Source organism: Spinacia oleracea, chromosome 6 (genome assembly GCF_020520425.1).
Source record: "Spinacia oleracea cultivar Varoflay chromosome 6, BTI_SOV_V1, whole genome shotgun sequence".
NCBI lineage: Eukaryota > Viridiplantae > Streptophyta > Magnoliopsida > Caryophyllales > Amaranthaceae > Spinacia > Spinacia oleracea.
Genome location: NC_079492.1, coordinates 146011285 through 146031521, shown reverse-complemented (window position 1 = coordinate 146031521; position 20237 = coordinate 146011285). Strand labels below are relative to the sequence as shown.

The window sequence follows — 20237 nt, the reverse complement described above, 5'->3', positions numbered from 1 at the left end:
AAGCGGTACTTTATTTTGTCCGGAAGAAAATTCAAAAACGTATGCATTTTTAGCTTGTGCCATGGTACATGCTTATGAATTTTAAGTTTGTACCATGGTACAGACTTATGAGTTTTTAGCTTCGATCATGGTATAGACCTATACAGTTTAAGCTCGTACCATGGAAGAAGCTTAAAATTCATAAGTCTACACCATGGTGTGAGCTTAATATGCATAAGTCTATATTATTTAAGGTTTTGATTTGTTGTTGAAATTGATTTAATCTACTCGGGAAAAAAAAAAAAAAGACTTGTGAATTTTTAGCTTCGACCGTGATATAGACTTGTGAATTTTAAGCTCGTACCATCGGAGGAGCTTAAAATGCATATATGGGTTCGAGCTTAATATGCATAACTATGTGAATTCACAAGAGCTGAGGTTTTTTTTTGTCCGGAAAAATATTCAGAAACTTATAAATTTTTAGCTTGTACGTACAGACTTATGAATTTTAAGTTTCTACCATGGTACAGATTTATGAGTTTTTAGCTTGGACCATGGTATAGACTTACGCAGTTTAAGTTCGTACCATGGAAGGAGCTTAAAATTCATAAGTCTACGCCATGGTGCGATCTTAATATGCATAAGTCTATATTATTTAAGATTTTGATTTGTTGTTGAATTTGATTAATCTACTCGGAAAAAAATATTAGCGACTTATGAATTTTTAGCTTCGACCGTGCTATAGACTTATGAATTTTAAGTTCGTAACATGGGAGAAGCTTAAAATGCATAAGTTTACGCCATAGTGTGAGCTTAATATGCGTAAGTCTCTACCATGGTATGAGCTTAAAATGCATAAGTTTGTGGACTAAAAACTAAATTAGTAATTCGATGTTCCACCGATAGACTCGGCCATGTAAAACATTGCTACACATTTTGTCGCCGGCGACGTGGTGGTGGCGGTGTGGCTGGCCGGTTGTGGTCGGTGGTGTCAGATTCGAGGTGGGGAGGTAAGAGGGTAAATGAGGATGGTAAATATTAAATGTGGTAAGTAAATGAGGGTATATGGTAAATAAATGAGGCAGTTTAATATGGGGTGACTTTTAACACTCTACAAAAGAAATCACTCCTGATACACTCATTTATTGTTATTAATTGTCTATCGTCTAACATGTCCAAAATGTAATTATATGGAAGCATCCAAACCCCTCCATATTTTAGTGCATGTGCATTGTTACTGTTTATAATACCAAAACCAGGAGTTACATTACGTTTCATAGACTGTAAATTAAAACCAAAAAAAAGGATATTTTTGCTAGTTACTTTCAGAAATTGCATACGGAGTACTAAAGAACAGGTAAGAAATACAATAATTCTATATCAATTGAACTAAAATTGTTATATGCAAGGTTTATTAATTTTTTGTTTTTGATTTTATGATCACACATCGGTATTTTGCATCTTAGAAAATGTCGTACTTATATATATTTTTTATTCGATTACTCGTAGAGTGATGGGTATCAAGACCCTAGTATACTTTGCGATCTTGTGCTCGTCTATGATAAATTATGAAATAGAAGGCATTCAATTTTCTAAACAAGAAAAACTTCAATGGGTCAAGCAATTTAAGCTCCTCAAAAAGCCGAGTGTTAAGGCAATCAAGGTTCTTCTTTTTTTTTTCTTCTTCTTTTATCTTAAATTTTCTAATTTGTATGTGCGAAATATATTTGATTTACAATTTTTTTACAGAACTGAACGTTACTTATGTGTTTTTTTTATTTTTTTTATTTTTTTTATAATGTTTTATGCAAGAGAAATTGTGTAAGGCGCTAGTTTATTGCAAGTATATAACTCTTGTAATAATAATCGAGTTCAATTCGCAGACAAAATATGGAGAGTTGTACGATTGTGTGGACTTCTATAAACAACCTGCATTTGATCATCCTCTATTGAAAAATCATTCTTCCCATCCGCAGGTTCATGATTTTTAACTTTAATTTATTTTTCTTCTTATATTCATTTAGGTGTAGTTTCAAAAAAATATGCGTAGTACTTCACGTGATTTATTATTCTTGCTCTAATATTTTGTTGGGATTTAGTTGAGACCAAGTTTTGTACCAGAATGGACAGAAGCTAAAAATGAGTTGTTGGTTGAGAATATGCAATTAGAAGATGGAGGATGTCCTGAGGGAACTATTCCAATCAGACGATGGAGTAAAGATGAATTTATCCAATTATCACGATTTATAGAAGATTATTTTTCAAGATCCAAGCCTAACACAAAAAATCAACAACAAACAGGCACTCATGTAAGCCTGTAATCCATCAGTTTCTGAATAGTTTAGAATTTGAGAGGTTCCTAATACACGTGTTCCTAATAAGGTTTGCTTTTACCTTCAAAAAATAAGGTTTGCTTTTACCTTCAAAAAATAAGGTTTGCTTTATTGTTGTCGCAGTTCGCAATTGTTCAAACAAATTCTGACCCAAGTAAAGTGAAATATTATGGTGTAAATTGTGAATTAAATATTTATAATCCGCATATCATGCCACAACAATATTCATCAGGAGAGATGATCATTCAAAATGGTAATGATCGGATACAATTTGGTTGGACCGTAAGTTACTCCGCATCTTTCTCTTTTTTCGTAGGAATTGTTTAGTGCATGCAAATTTCTTCGTACATTGTTTGGTTTTTTGAACCTTCTATGTACTCGAAGAAAAAAGTAACACTACATCAAACAATATACTCAACTGTAATTTGCTCTAACTTTCATTTCTTTTCAAACGTGTAGGTTAATCCAGCGTTAAACAAAGATAATCGCACACATCTTTTTCAATACTTTAATGTGAGTATGTGCTCCGATATTTCTCCTCTTCGTGATTGTTTTCTTTTCCCCTTTTAAACAATTTTTTGTCTTTAATTTTTAGGCCGGCCAATCACATTGCTTCAACATGTTGTGCCCTGGATTCGTTAACGTCAATAAAGACATACCAATCGACCTTGCTGCGGAACGAACCACGAGAAGAGGAAGTTCGAAAACATGGTGTATGGTTCCCTTTGTTTACCAGGTAAAATTTCATATTTCAATTCTTCATAACTTTGTGGTTCTAATCAGTTGGATTAACTAGAAAAATAGGCAATCTGCAAAACTAATACCCATAATATGTTGAAAAGGATCCTAAAACAGGGCATTGGTGGCTTCTACTACGCAACCCAGGTAAACCAGACGCCATTGTTGGTTATTGGCCACGAGAGATATTCACCGGTTTGGCAAATGGCGCGACTTATATTGCAGTTGGTGGAGAGGCATATAGCCCACCTGGTCAGCCTCTTCCTCCCATCGGAAACGGTTATTATCCGGTTGAAGATGCTACATTATCTGCATTTTGTGCTCGTCTTGTAGTTTTAGATTCAAACCATCAAAAGATTAGCCCTAAACAAACTGAAAAGTATACCGATAATTGGCATTATGGAGTCTATGATAGGGAACATTATGACAATTTAGGAAGAACAATCTTCTTCGGTGGTACTACAATGTAATTACATTTTCAGAATACAGGAAATAAAAACAACGATCAGTAATACTCGATAATTGACGTTTGCATTCTTGTTTTTCCGCCTTCTACCATATCATAAACACCACACGTATCTTGTTACTTCATACTGAAGTATGTTACAACATAGAGCTACAACCCAAGGAAAGGTGCATCCTAAATGTTTTACAAAGGATATAAAAAGCTACACCAATAGCATAACAAAGCCAAGGAAATCCTTGGCAAATAATGATAGACAATGTTTGCCTGAAACCTGAAAAGCAAAGCATCGTAGGTTTTGCAGCCTTTGAGATCGAAGTCACGAAGTGTTGCACGTCTTTTCTGGCATCCATGGCTTGTGACGATACTTAACAATTTCGTATCCATCGTGAATTGAAATCACAAAATATTGACAGTTTTTTACCCCCAAGCTCGTATCAGAGTCAAAAAATGATTTTTATTAAAATATTTCATTTAAAATGATAAATTCATTTATGCATGTACCATATAAATATAGTTTTTTTACACTATTCCAATATGTCATTACTAAAACCGTCAAAAGAATCATGGCGGCACAGTGTACAACGACAATCATGGTTTAAAAACCATGAGCTAGTACAGTGAGAGTGAAAAACATGGCGGCAAGCAGAAAGGATGCACAACTTCTCCCAATCAACAAAAGGAAAATTGCATATCATACAATCTATATGACTAAAATCATTAGAATGTTCAGTTGAATACGTATAAATCTCTTCCGGTAATCTAAAAGAGTATTAGAAGGGTGGGTAGAAATTTCGGTGGCTTGGGCTGGGGGAAGATTAGGGAGTTGGATAGCAGGTGGTGTGCTCTGTTGCATTTTCTTGAAAAAAACGCCAAATAAGAAATATAAGAACAATTATTAAAATAATACCTAATAGTGAAACTTGAATAACCAATTCATGCCCATAAAGATTATACTGACCATCTCCTACAGAGATTCCAAGTTGTGTCAGTAGAATTGATGCAACAGTAAACCTGTATCAAAAATAAAATACTTCGTATCAAATTAAATTCACACTCCAAGTCTCCAACTGAATTATTCAGTGCCAAATTGTCAAGGTATCACATGATAAGCTAAGCCATAGAGATTTTTGTTAAATATTACCGGATAATTGCTACTGTAAAAATAAGCTAGGATAATCATTTGCATCGCTTAATTTAAAACAAATGTCAGTTGGTTTCTAAGGGATGAAACACCAAATGTTGTGCAATGCATATAGATAAAATCTACTACTTTATGCATAAAATTCACTTTAGGACTCCAACGCTGCTATTTAACTTCTCCAGATATTATATTCTCAAACCCGTAGTAGGTGGTGTACTCTGTTGCATTTTCTTGAAAAAACGCCGAATAAGAAATATAAGAACCATTGTTAAAATCATACCTAATATTACTGAAACTTCAATAATCCATTCATATATTCCATGACATGTGAAGGGATTATGGTCATTACCACCATCTCCTATGGGGAGTCCAAGTTGTGCCAGTATAGTTAATACAACAATAAACCTGTATCAAAACATGAAATCCAATAAGTTACAAATAATTATATTGTACTAAATTTAAAATTAAAAAAGTTAAACAAAATTAAAGCTGCAAGCTCAAAATGGGTGGATGGCCATATCCCGGTAGTCAAGTCCAATCAGAGGTTGATGGATGGTAGGTAGTGGAAGGTTAAGGACTTTATATGTCAGGAGAATAGAGCTTGCAAAGCTGGTTTGGTTCGTGAAAGGTTTGAGTGGGATAGTGCTTCAAAAATTATAGTCATGGACTTACCGAACCGAGAAGAGGAAGATTTCTTGTACTGGGGGCATCACAAGAACGGGAAGTACACAGTCAAAGACAGGATATGCCTTTTTACTCAAATAAGAAGACAATGACGACCATCCACATGGACCTATAGACAACAAATTTTATAAGCTAATATGGAATTTAAAGCTCCCACCAAAATGGAAGGTCTTACTTTGGAAACTATCTCATGATGCAGTGGCCTCCAATTCTAATCTTTGCGCCAGATAGATTCCTTTGGGAACTGAATGTGATTATTGTGGAGGACCAGCGGAGACCACTCAACATATTTTTCGATTTTGTTCATTACCAAAATATGCCTGGATGAATAGTCCATTAGCAATTAACCCTGAATTGGATGAATCTAGTCCTTTGAGACACTGGATTCATAACTATATCCGGTTCTTCAATAAGCACGGATGGAAGCGAAAGTGGTAGAATACAGATGTTTGTGCCAATATTATGGGCTATTTGGACAATTAGGAATGCTAGGATTTTCAAAGAAACTCATGGCAATGCTCGTTTTCTGCTCCAACAAATTACTCAATCCCAGGCAACCTTGTCTTCGTTTACAAATCTAACATATGTTCCAAGGGAACCAATGGATAGTAGAAACAATGCACTTGTTCATCCCCCGGGGTTTTACCAAGTAGCAATAGGAAAACAAAGCTTGTTTCCGAATTTTACAATAACTTCATTCCCAGGGACAATAATAAGGATAGATGGGTTATGGGATAGAAAGAAAAAACAATATGGAATAGGATGGACGGCGATGGAAAGCGGGGGACTGGAGGAAGAAGTGGGTGGAGACTATGGAGTAGCGACTTCAGCGATGCAGGCAGAAGCTATCGCTTGCTTATTGGCACTAAAGTGGCGAAAAACCTTGGAATGCAAGTCATCTGGATTCACACTGACTCAAAAAGCCTAGTGACAATGCTTCATCACGATTCGCCAGCAGACATCAATCCATTGGATAATTGAAGATGTTAGGAAGATGGGTCTAAACTTCAGTTATTGCACCATCCTAAAAGCCAAAAGAAATTGTCGACAAAGCTCACATGATAGCTAACAATTGTAGGAAGAATTTCTGTACCTTTTAGTCTTTTACGCATTACATCAATGTCAAAAAAAAAAAGTCCCTAACTGAATAATCCAATGCCAAATTGCCAAGGTTCGCATGATAAGCTATAAATTAATTAAGTCCTAGAGATTTCTGATTATTGTTACTGTAAAGATAAGCGAGGATATTCTTTTACCTAGCTCAATTTAACATAAAGGTCAGTTTCTAAGGGATGAAACACTACATGTTGTGCAATGTGTAGGTAAAACTGCCCTTCCTTACTTTACCGTCTAACTTTGAACTATTAGCCGAACCAAAGATCAGAAGTTGTTTGACAAATCAGCCTCCATTCTTTAAATACCCTATATTTATAGGTTTCGTTCACCCATGAATAGCAATAGGTTCCGTACCCATGAATAGTTCATTGACTTTCAAAACTTTTAAGCCTAACTTAAACAAGCATAAATCATTGCAGGTTTATTTTGCAACCTGAACTCGATATTGTAAACTGAGATCCGAAGAACCTCATCATCATCGTATATACAATATAGCAAACACAGCTCCAGATATATTTTTTTCCTGATTGCCAGAATTTTGATTAGTGAGCACCCAACATTAATTTTGGCTCACTTTTTACGTGCATTGGATCAAGTTAATTGACACCATTCATCAGCTCTGGAGCAGGACACAACTCTAGCACACTAATCATACTTATAAACTTTTTGAAATCATAGGGTGAGTCGTGAGAACACCCCTACATCAACTTATGTCCTCAAAAGTCAAAACCGTTATAAACACATACTGCATACTGCCTTAATTTAAACTATAAGAAAAGTATAAGAATTCATTCAACGAATAAGTCACATATAATTTAACACACCCACAAGTTATACTGTTATAAATTCACTAGATTATGTCTAGGTGCAGGTGCCCCCAACAGTTCATAGTTCATAACATTCAACCTAACTTAAAAAAGCATATAATGGCACCTGAATTTGTGCACAGAATGAGGATGAAAGAAGTCAAACAGTGAACCTAACATGGTTTACTGCGTCATGCACGGTGGAAAAACAGAACTGCATCGTTTTGTTTTGATTGTTTTTGCACATGCTGTAATGAAGTTTAGTAACAATATAGGCATGCAATGGAGACTCCCCGAATAATTAGTCCAACTCAATTACAGGCTTACAGCGATGATTCCATTTTACTGATTAGGGAATCCAGACTACCAAAGCAGAGGAACGAGTATTACTACATAACTACTACTTAACAGTTAACATAAGGATGAAAGATCAAATAAACAATTAACATCTATGTGAAGATTACTCCAAAATAATGCAAAATTAGCACTTGAGCCATACTACATAAAAAGAAACTTACCAAGTAACGTGGACAAGACTCGAGCTAGAGACTAGAGCCATTTTTATGACACTAATCTGTTGAGGAGACTGGTGTGATGAAGAATGGGTGTTATGTCAGGAAGATGAAAAAATAAGGTGTTGGATTTTGGAAGATGAAAAATATATTTTGATGCACAACTAGTGGATGGAAACAAAGGTATGCACGGTATTTATAAATTTATAGCATGTATATGCTCCTTATGCTGTTAGAAATGGGTAAGTGTTGGCAAATTTTAATTTACACGATGCCTAAAATGGAAATCTCCAGAAACTTTCTTTCCTGTATATGTAGTACATTAATTAGTTGTGCATTATTGCCTTCTTACTCATCAGTGATCAATAATGCATACACGCAATCTGTGGTAACAAACTATCAACTGACAAGCTAAGTGATATGTGACAAGTTAAGTGCCTAAGTGATATTGAAATGAGGTGGTAGTCACCCTTTCTTTTTCTTTTTTTCTTTTTTTTCTGCTGAGATTAAGGATTTTGGTTGGAATTGGAATGGGGGGTCTTTAACGATACCAAAAAAAAAAAGAGAAATTAAAAACTTTGGTTTGTGTATGATTTATTAACAAGGTCTGACAACTTTTATTTGCGTATTATTCAACAAAACATTAAACGTCTTAGCTAAAGCACTTGCTAAACAAAAATGAAGGACTCGGACTACTGAATTGTAGAACCTTGTAAGTATTCAAGCACTGGCAAAAGTTAAAAAACCGGCCGACTTGTAGCATAGGGAATATAATTATCGTCTTATCAAATGCAAGTTACTTGCAAGTATTAGTTTTTCTTACCTTTCTTAAAACAGTTGCCTTAATTAGATATTTATCGTCAGCTTCAACAACAATAGAATGCTTGAATTATCGCAAATTTGTTGAAAATCCGCCCTTCAACTTCCCATCAAAACCATGCTGCCAAGAACAATGACCATCAATATCATCAGTTGCAACTTAAATCAGGGTTTATGACTAAGAACAAAAGAGTATCATCTTCAACTTTTAGAATGTTAAACTGAAATTCTACTAAAATATCAATTGCCCAAAGACCTCAACGGCTCAACCCCAAATAATGGTTGGATTCCTACATTAAGAAGGTAATTTCTTCTTAATCATTAAGAAAAATTGGACGAGGGTGCTCAAGCAAGTACATCTGTAATCTATAGAACATGAAGACCCAATTTGGAGTTTGATAATTGCATTACAACTGAAAATTAAAACCCTAGCCCGAAAAATTCACCACATGTTCACCAAATTATCCAACAAATTTTCACCGACAAACCTAGGAAATCAACAAATTCAATTCAACATTTATAGAAACGTCTAATTGGGTGTTAAAAAGCCGAAATAGTTATACCGTCGTTGAAATAAGATGGAACCATTGGTCCATTGCACTGACCACCACCACCGCGCCGCCGTTGAAATAAGATGGAATCAGCCGCGCTGCCTTCACAACAGCAAGATTGTGCATTGTAAATTCGTTATTCTTCAACTGCTCTCACAATCCGCACTTCAAGCTGGTGTTTTGGTAAGCGATTTTTTGCGACATTGGGAAAGTGTGTCTATCATCAAAGTCACTCATCAGAAGCGTGTAAACCCGTCAAAAATCGACCCAACCCAAAAATATTTGGTCTTGAACAAGTTTTTGCGACCCGTAACCAATTTATCCGACCAGAACATCCCAAACTTGTGAAGGACCCTACCGAATGAAAATTATTGTGTTAATGGTAATAAACGAGAGTATAAGTAACTTTAAGCACAATAAATACGTTGTTGTTACTATTGTTGGTGTAATATGATTTTGATTTAGAATTACATCAATTTATGGTTGATTTTGACTAAACATAAACTTGTGTATGATAATTTGTTAATTTGTGCGCATATTTGTTTATATTAGTACAAAAATCAATGAAAATTTTATACGGAGTACGCATTTTAAAATTTCTCAACCCATAATTAGGTCGATCCGAGCCCGAAAATTCTGGATCTTGAACAAGCATTTGTAAACACTAACTGAAAGTGATTGACCTGAATGAAGCTGAACCCAAAAGTAACCTTTTATAACCAAACCGACCCGTTTGATAGGTCTAGAAGCGTGTATCGGGAGGACACAGTGAAATCGAATTTGCAAATCTATCTCTCAAAAAACCCGATTCTAGGGGTATAAATGAGCCGAGTTGAGCTATTATCTTGTTCATGTTCATGTTTATTTAACTTAGGCGAACTCGAGAAAGAACTCGAGCATTTAACCAAGCTCAAAATTGTTCTTGAATATAATAGTTACTCGTTTATAAATCGATTCGAGTTCATAAATGATTTTTTTTTCTTGAATGATCGAGCTTTTTATACACGAGCTTTGCGCTTTAATTTAGAGTTTATTATCTTGTTCAGGTTCATGTTTACTTAACTTGGGCGAACTTGAGAAAGAACTCGAGCATTTAACCAAGCTCAAAATTGTTCTTGAATATAATAGTTGCTCGTTTATAAATTGATTCGAGTTCATAAACGAATTTTTTCTTGAATGGGCTTTTTTTATAAACGAGCTTTGCGTTTTAATTTCGAGCTAGTGTTTAACCATTTGATTCACAAGTTATTCTATGTTATATTTTTTAGATGTTAAAAGTCAAAATATGATAAAATAAATTATATATGGTAAATTTGTTATTATTAACATAAATGAGCTTGGTTATGAACATAAAGAAACGATTTGTTCATAAACTTAAATGAACAAGCATACATGTGTTCATGTTCAAGCTCGTTTATTAAATTAGCTTCAAATATTGTTAAATTTCGGCGCATTTATTAAATAAACCTACATATACGGGTTTTAGCCGAGCTCGAGCACGAGTAGTTTATTAAGAGTCTCGATTCATTTACACTCCAACCCAGTTCAATACCAACTTATAAAACATGTGGAGATGGATATCCATTTCGTATGAGAAAATATTTTGTTGGGTCAGATCCAGGTATTACATGTTCCTACGAGGTATGACCGTATGAGTTTGCAAATATTTTCACAAAAGGCTTGTGTGACAATTGTTTTTGGAGTTTAGATATATCCAATATTAGTGTACGACTTACTCCTACTATAATTGTGAGGTGTAATAGAGAATATTTTCTTCATACGCTTAGGATACATTTTCTAAATTGTAGTTAATTGAATTCACATAAGGTTTTCTAATACAACCAAAGCTAATGTGTTGTAACCCTTATACATACTAATGAATGAAATATAGTTCGATCAGGGAGTTTATATAATCTAATGATACATGTTTAATGTTTAAAAGAAATCACTCCAGATACGCTCATTTATTGTCGTCCTCTATTGTCTAACATCCAAGCCCCTCCATATTGTAGTGCATCTGTATTAATTGTTACTGTTTTCTAATACCAAAACCAGGAGTTATATTGCATTTCTTAATTCTTAGCCATGCAAAACAAAGAATACGTTTGCTAAAATTACATGCTCAAGAACAAGTAAGAAATACAATATTCTACCTCCGATCGAACTAAAGGTGTACGTAATATGCATTGTTTATTTAATTTTTTGTTTGATTTTATGATCATGAATCCATATTTTGTATCTTAGAAAATATATCTTATTTATATATTGTTATATTCGATTATTCGTAGAGTGATGGGTATCAAAGTCCTAGCATACTTTGTGATCTTGTGCTCGTCTCTGATAAATTATGAAATAGAAGGCATTCAATTTTCTAAACAAGAAGAACTTCAATGGGTCAATCAATTTAAGCTCCTCAAAAAGCCAAGTGTTAAGGCAATCAAGGTTCTTAATGTATCTTTTCCCGTTGTTTTAATTATCCACTTTCCCTTTTATAAGTATTTCGTATGTTTCATTTACAATTATAATCAAGAGTTCGATTTGCAGACAAAATATGGAGAATTGTATGATTGCGTGGACTTCTACAAACAACCTGCATTTGACCATCCTCTATTGAAAACCCATTCATCCCATCCTCAGGTTCATACTTTAAATTTTTATTTTGTAGTTGTTGATATTATTCATTACCATATTTTTCTTGCTCTAATATTTTGTTGGGATTTAGATGAGACCAAGTTTTATACCAGAATGGACAACAACTAGAAATGTAGTATTGGTAGAGAATATGCAATTACCGGATGAAGGATGCCCTGAGGGAACTGTTCCAATCAGACGATGGAGTAAAGATGAATTTATCCAAATATCGCGATTTACAAAAGATTATGTTTCTAGATCGAAGTCTAACGCTAATCTGCAACAACCAGGAACTCATGTAAAACTTTTATTCCCTCCGTTCTAAATAATTTGAGCATGTAAGAAACTCCTAATTATTATATGTGTTCCTAATAAGAAGGTTTGATTTATTGTTGTCACAGTTTGCAATTGTTCAAACAAATTCCGACCCAAGTAAAGTGAAATACTATGGTGTAAAATGTGATTTAAGTGTTTATAATCCACATGTTACGTCACAACAATATTCATCAGGAGAAATGATCATTCAAAATGGCAACGATCGAATACAAGTTGGTTGGACGGTAAGTAACGCCGTATCCTTATCTTTTTTCATTGAAAATTAAGTACACATGTAATATCTTCGTACATTTTTTGTTTTTTTTAAGTCTTCCATGTACTCCTAGAAAAAATAACACTATATCAAACAATATCCTCCGCATTAAATTAACAATATTTAATTCTTGTAGATATCAAAACTGTGTGTTTAGGTTTTAATAACGATCCTCAATCTTTTGGACTATCTTGATCCTTTTGAGTGAAAAACTTTGATTGCTCGTAATTCTCCCTCCAAAGTTATTATTTCATGAGTTCATGTCAACTTTTGATAGGGAAGTGATATGATTTTTCTTTACACATAAATCACAAAAGATGGTTCGAGTGAAGTTATAATAGCGTGAACAATAAAATTGTAAACATATTCATACGTGTTACGTAGTAAAACTTCTGCTTCAACAAATGCAACATTTCTTTTTCGCAATCTTCACATTTTTTTTTATGTTCCTAAACACAAAAATCAATAACAAATGAAGCAAATTTTATATCCCGGTCCTTACATTCTTACTAATTATGCTTGTGATGGATAACATATTGGTTATAGCTTTCATCCTGGTTCCAGGTGATCCTGGGATCGATTATCATCCCCGCCCTTGTGCCTCATTCGCAACCAAAAACATTCTTACTAATTATCAGTTAGATTAGTATTTTATGACAAGGAAGTAAGGAACGTTAACGTGACACACAGTACTTTTGAAAAATTAGTTTCAATTCTGTCCAAGCTTTCTGTCCAAGTTTGAGCTTAATTAGTTTAATTGTAATCACCCTTAGTTTTTTTTTTTTTTTCCTTATTTTTATGACTTTTTCACATTGGTTGACAATAATTGACTCTAACATTATTTCTTTTCAAATGTAGGTTAATCCAGCATTAAATAAAGATAATCGTACACATCTTTTTCAATACTTTAATGTGAGTTTATGATCCGATATTTCTCTTTGATCTTGTCCATTTTCTCTACTTTTTTGACAAACTTGTTGTCTTTATTTTTAGGCTGGTCAATCACATTGTTTCAACATGTTGTGCCCTGGATTCATCAGCGTCAATAAAGATTTTCCTGTTGATCTTGTCATAAGAAACACATCGAGAAGAGGAAGTTCGGTAATATTTGCTATGGGCCCCTTTGTTTACCAGGTACAATTTCAAATTTCGATTCTTCGTAAATTTGTGGTACCAAAATAATAGTTAGATTAATGAGAAAATTAGGCAATCAACTACTACTAGCTAAACTCTTGATGGAGTACTAGCTAAACTAATGCGTGATGCTACACGTTGTATATAAATCCCGTCCTTAACTTATCATTTGTTGCTCAATCCAAGGTTTGACTTTATTAGAGTAAAGTTTTATTTCTTTGAACTGAATGAAATAAACCAAATGTCACTGAAATGAACTGAACTTACTTGTTTTTGAAATTCAACCATTAAGAACAAGGTTTAACTGGGTATTCTCTCGGGAAAAAAAAAAAAAAAAATAGAATAGTAAGAAGATTAGAACCCGTACATCATAACTTTTTTCCTCTACATTTTATACTTGTATTTATTATGAGTTTGTAAACCTAATAATGTTTCACTAACACAAACAAATGCCCATAATATGTTGAAAAGGATCCTAAAACAGGGCATTGGTGGCTTCAAGTACACGACGTAGTCAGACCAGACAACATTCTTGGTTATTGGCCGCGAGAGCTATTCACCGGTTTGGCTAGCGGCGCGACTTACATTGCGGTTGGTGGAGAGGCATATAGCCCACCTGGTCAGCCTCTTCCTCCCATGGGAAACGGCTATTACCCGGTTGAAGATGCTACATTATCTGCATTTTGTTCTAGTTTTGGGGTTTTAGATGCAAATCGTAAACAGGTTAGCCCTCAACAAACTGAAAAGTATACCGATAATTGGCATTATGGAGTCTATGATAGGGAACATTATGACCATTTCGGAAGAACCGTCTTCTTCGGTGGTACTACTATGTAATCACATTTTTAGAATAGAGGAAATAAAAACGACGATCAGTAATACTTGATTATTGAAGTTTGTCAACACTTTTTCCAATTTCCAGACAATACATACATGGATCTTGTTATAGACGAAACAGATGCATTAACGCGAACGCTTCATATGTTACAAATTTACAATATAGAGGACATAACAGGCTAATAGCATAACAAAGAACGTCAAGGAAGCTACTTCCTTACCAAAAGATAGACGACTTTTGCCTGAAATATGAAAAGCAACCCAAAGAGAAGTGAAGATTCTTAGGGCCTTCGTATATAAGGTGGAATCGCGAAGTACATTGTACACTTTCTTCCACCCATGGCTTTGTAAAGATACTTAACATTTGCACAAGGTATTCTTGCATTGTGGAATCCACAAAATATTGATGGTTTTACAGTAAACAAGATGATATATCACACAGAGTCGATAAATATGATTTATTAAAATGATAAAATTTACTTATGCATGTACAGAGTACAACAAAAATAACTCTTTTTACACTATACTAATTGGTCATCACTAAAACCGTCAAAATAATCATGACGACACAATGTACAACGACAATCATGGTTTAAAAACCATGAGCTAGTACAGTGAGAATGAAAAACATGGCGGCAAACAGGAAGGATGCACAGCTCCTCCCCATCAACAAAAGAAAAATTACAAATCATACAATCTATATGACTGAAGTCATTACAACGTTCAGTTGAATATGTATCTACCGGAAAACGCCTATAAATCTCTTCCGGTAATCTACGTAAGACATAGGTTTCTGGAAGAGTATTAGAGGGGTTGGTAGAAGTTTCAGGCACTTGGGACGGGGGAAGATTAGGGAGTTGGATACTTGGTGTAGGTTGTTGCCTTTTATTGCAAAAACGTCTAATAAAAAAAATAAGAACCAGTGTTAGAATACTACCTAATATTAGTGATACTTGGATGATCCATTTATCTATTCCATGAAGTGTGAAGGTATTATGCCCACCACCATCATCCATGGAGAGTCCAAGTTGTGCCAGTAGACTTGATACAATAACAAACCTGTGTCAAAACATTGAAATCTAATAAAGTTACTGATCATTGTTACTGTGAAGCTAAGCTAGGGTTTTCTTTTACATCGCTTAATTCAGCATAAATGTCAGTTTATAAGGGATGAAACACCACATGATGTGCAATGCATAGATAAATCTTCTGCATTATGCATAAATATTCATTGTAGGACTTTAATGCAGTTATTTAACATCTTCAGAGATTATATTCACAAAACCGCCCTAACTTACTTGTCTGACTTCAAACTATTGGCAAAACCAAATATCAGAATTTGATCGACAAATCACTCCCCATATTTTTAACACCCTATATTAACAAGTCCCCGTTCATTAGTTTATTGGCTTTCAAAAGTTTCAAGGCTAGCTTAAGCAATCATGGATGAGATATTGTAAACTGGAATCTTAATCTAACATGAGAAATCGACTCTAAGAACTTCAACAGCAGAACCATCATCAGGATACCAGCTGTTTTTCATCCAAATTAGTGTTCAAACTTCCAAATAATGCAATCGGTTTTGCATGAAACAAAATTGTAACATGCATAAAATTAGTAGCAACTGCTACAGTGAAATACTGAGTTCAGTCCTTGGGGCATTTAAGAAAAAGCCAAGAAATTTGTTAACTTTGAACAAAAATCAAGCAAGAAGATTGAAATGCAAGAACTGATCACATAGCAATGCTCTTGTATTCTTTTACCAAAGTAAAAACAAGATTTTGATGTGGGATGAATTTATTTCCAACAATTTTTTTCACAAAGGTATCAAATTCTAAACCATGAGTCTACACACCAGATTTGAATATAGGCTGAATTTATTTCCAAGGGTTACAATTTTTTCATAAAGGTTTCAGATTCTAAAGCTTAAGTCTATACACACACTCATGAAGTTGGCGCTAAATGCAAAGCCTACGTCATTTATTATAATAAGTAAAAAAAAAATTGGGACAAAATAATCAAATTGATCTGAAAAGATTGATTACTTGAAGAAGCACACAAACAATGCTCATATGCTCTTATCACTTATCCTCAAAACTGTTATAAACATGTACTACATAGTACCTACTGCCTTAATTCAAAGTTTCAAACTATAGGACTAGTATAATAATCCATTCGACAAATAGCTCTCATTTATTTTAACACGCCAGAAGTTATAATGTTATAAATATCCTAAGTCTCGGTGCAGGTGCCCCCCGTTCCCCCAACAGTTCATCATTCATTACATTCAAGCTTAACATAGACAAGCATATAACGACACCTGAATTTGTGCACAGAATGAGCATGAAAGAAGTCAACAGTGAATCTAACATGGTTTACTGAGTCGTGTAGAGTGGAAAAACAGAAATGCATCATTTTCTTTTCTTTGTTTTTGCACATGCTGTGATGAAGCTAAGTAATTGAACCATGAAGACATGCAATGGAGACTGCTCGAATAATTAGTCTTAAGTCAATTACAGCCATGATTCTATTTTACTGGTTAGGAAAACCAGACTACCAAATTAGAGGAACAAGTACTACTCCATAACTACTACGTAGCAGTTAACACAAGGTTGAAAGATCAAATAAACAATTAACATCTATGTGAAGATTACTCAAAAATTATGCAAAATTAGAACTTGAGCCATACTACATAAAAAGAAAACTTACAAAATAGCGTGGACAAGACTCACAGAAGAGATTAGAGCCATCTTTACGATACTAATATGTAGAGGAGGCTGATGTGATCAAGAATGGGCATAACGTCAAAAGTGTGTAATTATGAAGAAGTTGGATTCTGGAAGATGAGAAAAATATTTTAACACACAACTAGTGGATAGAAACAAAGGTATGCATGGTATTTATAAATTTATAGCATGTATATGCTTTATGCTGTTAGAAATGGGTAAGTGTTGGCAAACTTTAATTTACAGGATGCGTAAAATGGAAATTTTCAGCAATTTTCTTTCCTATGTATATTAGTTAGCTGTGCCTTAATGCCTTCATATTCATCAGTGATCCATGATGCATACATGCAATCTTTGGTGACAAACTAACAACTGACAAGCTAAGTGATAAGTGATAAGTGATAAGTGATAAGTGATAAGTGATAAGTGATAAGTGATAAGTGATAAGTGAAGTGCCTAAATGATTTTGAAATGAGGTGGTAGTCATTTACCCTTTCTTTTTCTTTCTTTCTGCTGAGATTAAGGATTTGGTTGCAACAGGAAGGTGGAAGTAGGCTTTTAATATAAGTACCAAATAAAATAGACAAAGTAAAAACTTCTAATTGTGTACGATTTAGTAGTGAGGTTTGACGATTTTTGTTTGCGTACAATTTATTCATGATTCGGCGAAACATTATCCCAAAAAAAAAAAAAAAAATGAAGGACGCAGACTACTGCATTCTAGAACCCCATGTCAAAAAAGTATTCAAGCACTAAGAGCATCTCCAATGGTTGTAGCTAGGGACTTGCTTGCAATTTTTAGAAATTCCAAGCTACTAGCTTGACCATTGGAGTTGATATAATAAATTAGCTTGGCCAAGCAAATTAGCTTATTTAAGCTAATTTGCTTGAAAAAACTTGGCCAATGAAATAATATTAAATTAAATTAAATTAAAATATTAATTGACAAATATGACTACATTAAATATCAAACTAGTAGCTAACCACTAGGGTACTAACTAGCTAGAAAGGGAAATAGCTTGAAATATTATATGGCATGACAAGCTAATTTAGAAATTAGCTTACCATTGTAGATGCTCTAATAGAAGTTATAAATCCACTGAATTGTAGCATAGGACATTTAACCATCATCTTATCAAATTACTTACAAGCATTAGTGTTTCTTACATTTCTTAAAACATCTGCCTGATTTAGATCTTCGTCGACAATAATAGATTGCTTGAATGCCAGTAGCCTAATTTGTTGGAAATCAGCCCTTAAGCTGCCAAGAACAATGACCACCCAAATCACCAATTGCAACTTAAAACAGAGTCTATGAAGAACAACGAAAGAAATAAGCATCATCTTCAACCTTAAGAAAATTTGAAATTCTATTCAAATATCAATAATTCAATTGCCCAAAGACCTCAACCCCAAACAATGGCTGGTAATTTATAATTAAAAAAATATATAGAGTAAGTCATTATTGAAAATTGATCAGGGTGCTCAAGCAAATACATCTGTTGTCTCTTGAACATGAAAATCCCAATTTGGGGATTGATTCATTGCACCATGACTAAAATTCAAAACCCTAACCCGCAAAATTCACCACATCCCATCCCAGGTTCACCAAATTATCAAACAAATTGTCACCAATAAATCTAGGACATCAACAAATCACTTCAAAAATGACAGTAGCATCTAATTGGGTGTTAATCTACCAATAATAGCGGAAATAACTAAGAAAGAAAAACACCTTCGTTGAAATAAGATAGAACCATAGCTTCCGTCTCCGCCACCACAACCACTGCGTGATCTGCCGCGCCGGCGGCTCCACGACAGGGAGATTTAGCATCGTTGATTCGTTACACCTTCAACTGCAGACTCACAAATCTTTCTAGAATTTTCCCAGTGTATTCACAGCTTCGCGAGTTTGCGACAGTGTTTTAGAAAGCGTTTTTTGCAAGTTTGTAAATTGGGTTTGCCGTTTGCGGACCGGAGACACTCCGGGTCGAGAAATATTAATTTCCGATTTTGGTCCGGTCTAAAATCGTTTTTAATCGGATTTTAGATCAGATCGATTTTTCCAAAATAAAGTACTACGTACGTCCTCCATTCTTATTTATTACGTATATGATACTATAGGATTTTAGACACTATTTACACAACATTTTTTGACTTCCTTTTGTGGTTTATACTTAAGTAAAAATATAATCGTGTGGGGTCTTGTTAGATTCGTCTCAATAAATATTTTTTAAATATCAATTTTTTATAATTTTTTCTTATCCAAAATTGAAGCTTATATACTATTTAAAAGATTAATTTTCTCTTTTTATTATGTTGTAAATATTCTTATGTTTTTTTTAAGGAATAAATATTCTTATGTTGTGATATATTTTATTTTAGCTTTGAAAAAATATCCTCAAACAATATACTTTTGTATATTTTTTGTTTTATTGTATTTCGTAGAGAAATAAAAAAATTATATAAATAGGTCTATAATCGGTCCAAACCGGTCCAGTTTGGGTTTTGGACCAACTTTTCGGTCCGGGTCCAAGTATAAGTCCATCTCCGGGCCTTGAATTATTAAAATTTTGTTCTTCGGTTTGGGTCGGGTCAGCTCGGTCCGGATTTGGACTGTTGAACACCCTTTTTTGTAACACCGGGAAAAAAAATGGTGCCATCAACACTTATAAGAACATACATCATAAGCTTTTATGAGACGAACACGTGTTTAGTAGTTTAGTGGGAATGAGATGATATCATATCCCCTCTTTCTTGTTTGCTTCATAGCAAAATTCACTTTATTATCAATGATGTCTTAGCCTAGTGGTTAACACCGAGGTTTGTGTACGAGATGTCTCAAGTTCGAATCGCCTCTCATGTTTGTGATTTTATTATTGCACTTGTGGCTCATTGAATAATTACTACTGCCAGTTTAAGGTTATAATTCTCTGTATGTTTATTTCTCAAGGAAAGAAAAAAATAATATAATTTGTTAATTCGCCCTGCACAAATGAACTTAACACGGATTAGCTAGCAACATCCTTTTAGGATCGGGTGACCGAAGGGGAAGAGTACGATAATATCCACCCAAGAGTGTCGCTATTTGGGTTTGATCTCACAATTTAAAGGCCATGACATGTCAAATGACTGAAAAGTTGCAATTGGTAAACTAACAATGAGTTGCATGAAA

The 20237-nt window shown here is 34.2% G+C and overlaps 4 protein-coding genes and 1 long non-coding RNA gene across 9 annotated transcripts; 3 read left to right on the top strand and 2 right to left on the bottom strand.

The window, feature by feature from the left end:
- The first annotated feature begins 1382 nt into the window (after positions 1-1382).
- LOC130462656 (uncharacterized) lies at positions 1383-2355 on the top strand. Its single transcript, XM_056831393.1, has 2 exons — positions 1383-1955; positions 2079-2355. Exons 1-2 carry the CDS (start codon positions 1785-1787, stop codon positions 2298-2300), a joined length of 393 nt encoding a protein of 130 aa, XP_056687371.1. The 5' UTR covers positions 1383-1784; the 3' UTR covers positions 2301-2355.
- Positions 2356-2387: 32 nt separating this feature from the next.
- On the top strand, positions 2388-3520 carry LOC130462655 (uncharacterized). The gene is made up of 3 exons (XM_056831392.1): positions 2388-2825; positions 2908-3048; positions 3155-3520. Exons 2-3 carry the CDS (start codon positions 2932-2934, stop codon positions 3518-3520), a joined length of 483 nt encoding a protein of 160 aa, XP_056687370.1. The 5' UTR covers positions 2388-2825; positions 2908-2931.
- Positions 3521-3543: 23 nt separating this feature from the next.
- LOC110795653 (uncharacterized) lies at positions 3544-9394 on the bottom strand. Its single transcript, XR_002535350.2, has 4 exons — positions 9158-9394; positions 8599-8715; positions 4938-5062; positions 3544-4527 (listed from the first exon to the last, which is right to left on the bottom strand). It is a non-coding gene; the product is annotated as an uncharacterized lncRNA (long non-coding RNA).
- Positions 9395-11437: 2043 nt separating this feature from the next.
- LOC110795192 (uncharacterized) lies at positions 11438-14336 on the top strand. The gene is made up of 7 exons (XM_022000179.2): positions 11438-11587; positions 11690-11782; positions 11868-12074; positions 12178-12336; positions 13224-13277; positions 13359-13499; positions 13971-14336. Exons 1-7 carry the CDS (start codon positions 11438-11440, stop codon positions 14334-14336), a joined length of 1170 nt encoding a protein of 389 aa, XP_021855871.2.
- Positions 14337-14768: 432 nt separating this feature from the next.
- Positions 14769-19045, bottom strand: LOC110795661 (RING-H2 finger protein ATL39-like). Of its 5 annotated transcripts, none has more exons than XR_008924033.1 (4): positions 18798-19045; positions 18230-18323; positions 17046-17172; positions 14769-15415 (listed from the first exon to the last, which is right to left on the bottom strand). XR_008924033.1 is itself a non-coding variant. In XM_056833114.1 (4 exons), exons 3-4 carry the CDS (start codon positions 17084-17086, stop codon positions 14858-14860), a joined length of 579 nt encoding a protein of 192 aa, XP_056689092.1. In that variant the 5' UTR covers positions 17087-17172; positions 18230-18323; positions 18798-19043; the 3' UTR covers positions 14769-14857. The 5 variants fall into 5 exon arrangements, 2 of the variants coding, with proteins under 2 accessions (XP_056689092.1, XP_021856373.2); XR_008924034.1 differs by having other exon boundaries at positions 14769-15395; positions 17069-17172; XM_056833114.1 differs by having other exon boundaries at positions 14769-15395; positions 18798-19043.
- Between the last annotated feature and the right edge of the window lie 1192 nt (positions 19046-20237).